We start from the raw sequence: 4,017 nt of genomic DNA, 5'->3' as shown, positions 1-4,017 counted from the left end.
TCATGGCTGTATTAGATCAAAAGGGTGCTTCTACTAAATACTGAGCAAAGGGTCTGAATACTTAGGACCATGTGATATTTCAGTTTTTCTTTTTTAATAAATCTGCAAAAATGTCAACGATTCTGTGTTTTTCTGTCAATATGGGGTGCTGTGTGTACATTAATGAGGAAAAAAAATTAACTTAAATGATTTTAGCAAATGGCTGCAATATAACAAAGAGTGAAAAATTGAAGGGGGTCTGAATACTTTCCGTACCCACTGTATATACACATACATTCCGTATTCAAATAAATAATTATGTTATGCCCTGTTACACCAGTGAAGCAACCCTGCTGCTTCCTTTAAGAAGCTAAGAACCAAAACAAGGTGCTGACCCAGATCACAGATATTACCCAATCTTCAAATACCATCCGACATGCAGGAGAACCTCAGACCCTAGCTACACTTGTGCTGGCGTGGCCACTGTATGCTGTATACCATGAAAGTAATAGAAAGAAAGAGATATAACAGGTACTTACGCCAAACATTTGCCTGAGGTCTGGATCTCTGAACCTGAAGGGGATGTTGGAGACGTGGAGCCTCTTGGGCTGCGTTTTGTTTTCTGTGTTTTCAGATGACTGTGTTTGCTGTTGGCTGTCTGTCTGTGCTGAATCGTCTGTCTGCTGTGGGAAAAAAAGGAAAAGAAATCCGGGAATATCAGTAAGTCTGGCAAATTTTGATGCACCAACTGTAAAGAAACTCAAGGCGAAGATACGCCCTTCAGTTGCAGAAAAGCAGCTGTCTTTGCACACAGGTGTTGACCGCGCCACTGATGTGTTTTTCGACTTGGTCCATCGTGGCGCTGCAGTCAGGAGGTATAGTCTGGCGTGCCTGCACCTCCAGGCGTTCCCGGGGTGTCAGACGCAAAGCCTTGTTTTAACAATATAACTGGTGAAAACTTATACCACCTGTTTCTGCCTCCCTTTCTCAGGCAGATATGAAAACCATATGTAGAGCACACACACACACACACACACACACACACACACACACACACACGCACGTTTGAGGCGTAGTTTGTAATGCAGTGTGTGCTGGGGTCGGGGCCGTGGGTGAAATATGGCATGGCTGCTTCACTATATCTTGCTTTCTCTCACTCTCTCTGGCCACGCATGACTGCTGGCTGCTCCCTTCGACTGTGTGCCTCTCAGTCTGGACTGCTGCCTGGGAGAGAAAGCGGCCTAGCCCTGAGTGTGTGTGTGTGTGTGTGTGTGTGTTTCTCTGTCTCACTGTATTTGTATGACTTGGCTAGTATTTCAGCGAGAGACTTTGTTTTCTATTTTTCTCCCATGTGTACGTTTGTGTGTCAGTGGGCGACTTCCAAATGGCATTTTTGTGCCCTTAAAGGGACAGTTCAACCAAAAATTACAATTCTGTCACCGTTTACTCGCTCTCATGTTGTTCCAAACCATACTTTTTTCAAATGAATCACTTTTTAATAATGACGCTTTTAATGAAGCATCCTTACAAAGAGTTTTAAAGAATTCTTTTATGCTCAACAAGACTTAATCTGTTTAAAAAAAAAAGAATAGTAAAAACTGTACTATTATGAAATATTATTACACTTTAAAATATCTGTTTTCTATTTTATTATGTTTTAAAATGTCATTTATTCCTGTGATGCAAAGCTGAATTTTTAGCATAATTACTCCAGTCTTCAGTGTCAGTGATCCTTCAGAAATCATTCTAATCATTCTAATAAACATTTTTCTTATTATCAATGCTGAAAACAGAAAATGTGACATTGCTTAAAGGATTCTTTAATTAAATTATAAATTTTTTTTTAACAAAGTCTTTACTTTTAATCAATTTAATGCGCCCTTTCCCAAAAGTGAATTTCCCAAACTTTTGAATGGCAGTGTACATTTTAAGTCTTTTAAAGTCTCACTTTATGTGTGATGAACAGATAAATATGTAAGCCATTATTCACTAATAATATTATTAAAATTACATTATAATTTACTGTATAATAATTAGAATATAATATTCTATATAATACTCTAATATTCTCCTTCAGTGAGATGTTAACCAGATGTGAATCAGTGAGTTGAACTTGAGAATGAATCATTTAAGAATTCATAAATGAATCCTTCAGGTCAATTTTGTGAACTGAATCAATTTATTCATTAAAAAGATCCAGTTCAAAAGAATGATTCATTCACAATGAATGATTCTGCTCTCATGAATGTGCATTCTCACTACACCAAACTTGACTTCAAGTGTTCTGCCCTTTGGAGTGAGGCCATAGTGGTGCTCACTTGAATGTAATTCACCCATTATGTGTGTTGTATGTATGTGAATATATGTGCATTTATTTTCCTTTGTGGCGCTTGAGAAAGGGGAGCGGAGGCTCTGCGTCGAGATTGCAGTTATGCCCAGAGATATTTTTTCAACTTTCTGCTTGCTGCAGCTGTCCTGTCATGCTTCAAGTGCTCTGAAAATCATATTGTCTGGAACAAAAGAATGACTGAGTCCCAGTGTAACAACTGCCTCTCTGACATTACAGATGCTCAGGACTGTTAAAGCAAGCTTCACTGGAATTACTGGCAACGGAACGGACCGTGCGTCTGTGCGCATGTGGCACTGTTATTTAAATCAGGCAGTGCTCAGGGCGACTCCGACAAAAGCGACAACAGAAAGAGTGAAAAAAGCAAAGCTCAAATGAAGAATAAAGAACGGCTCGCTGGGACCGTAAATATGAATATCGTGTCATCATAATGTTTGTACGATATACTCACCCGACTGAAACGCAAAGGTGGGGGGAAAAACATGAGAGAGAGCTCTTGAAAAAGACTAGTCTTTCGATACATGAAAGGCTGCAGGAGTGGAAGGGAAAAAAATCTGTCTTGTGTTATTACAAGTCATAAACAAAAGAACACCCACTCCTCAAGGCAGAGAACAAAGAAAAACGGAAGATAAAACGCTAAAGCAGTGTAGTAAACCATCCAATGTAAAACTGACAAGATGTGCGCCGTTTTTATTGCTTTAACAAAATTGCACTTTTCCTATTGCGAGAGGCTGGGTTTAATGGCATCGTGAGGCAAGCGGGCCTCTGCAGAAGAGACAACTGGGGTGTTATAATTGGAAATATGCTTTTCCATTTACTGCTCTTTCAATAAAAGTATAGGAAGGAATGCAGCGGGTCTTTAGGTTGAGGCACAGCATGGTCGGCGGCCATATGTGCCGTTTTAAAGATCTCATTTCATGCTCTGTGCATACGGCTGCCTTAATGGCTCAATTAATTGATTCCGAAATCAATTAATCGATTGATGCTGTGGGGAGCTGGAGGCCATGATGACTGATCTCGGGGTGATGGGATGAGACAGGGGAAAAGGAATAAATCTATAGGACTAAAATAGAGGCCAGCGGCAGAAGCATTTTGAATTGCATTCACAGCGTGTGCTGAAATATCCAGGCATCAAAATCCTGCTTTCATAATTCAAACAATATAATACTTCCAATTGTGATCGATTCCAGCGGTCTAAAAAAAAAGGGAGCCCGAGATTGTCTTGCTCCCTGTGGGAAGGAAAGGTGAGGGAAAGATGGAGCGATAAGGACAGGGATGTGAGGGAGGACAGCGGATCAGCTCGGAAGACCTACTCAATTACTGATTGGGGACTCACAGAGTTGTGAGTGTTTACCATTCATTGATCTCACACTGAGTGCTAAACGGCAAACAGTGACAGGGCTGACGGTGTGTGCTCTGAGCACACACACACACACACACACACACAGCCGCTGGAGTGTAAGAGCCCACACGGACACACATATGGCAGCGCTGGACAGAAAAAGATAACCTAACAAAGCACAGGGAGGACTTGGAGTGTCAAGTGCCAGTAAAATACTTTCCTTTTCGAGGAATTTTTCCAGTGCGGGGAGTGTGGAATAATTGCATCAGCCGTCATTGATCCAGGAGGGAGTTTTTGTTTAACTATGTTATGTGAAAAGAGCATTAAGAATGGTTCACACACACACACA

General features: G+C 40.8%; 1 protein-coding gene across 1 annotated transcript in view; it reads right to left on the bottom strand.

The window, feature by feature from the left end:
* The window catches only part of LOC107690317 (RNA binding protein fox-1 homolog 1-like), a 144,144-nt gene that overhangs the window by 35,530 nt on the left and 104,597 nt on the right, over positions 1-4,017 (bottom strand). The window contains exon 4 of the mRNA XM_016488622.1: positions 519-662. Within this exon, the coding sequence (XP_016344108.1) occupies positions 519-662 (144 nt within the window). The remainder of the gene's footprint in view (positions 1-518; positions 663-4,017) is intronic.

Source organism: Sinocyclocheilus anshuiensis, unplaced genomic scaffold (genome assembly GCF_001515605.1).
Source record: "Sinocyclocheilus anshuiensis isolate Anshui unplaced genomic scaffold, SAMN03320099.WGS_v1.1 scaffold461, whole genome shotgun sequence".
In the NCBI taxonomy this organism is placed as follows: Eukaryota; Metazoa; Chordata; class Actinopteri; order Cypriniformes; family Cyprinidae; genus Sinocyclocheilus; species Sinocyclocheilus anshuiensis.
The sequence above is the reverse complement of the archived record's forward strand: the minus strand, read 5'-3'. Positions and strand labels throughout refer to the sequence as shown.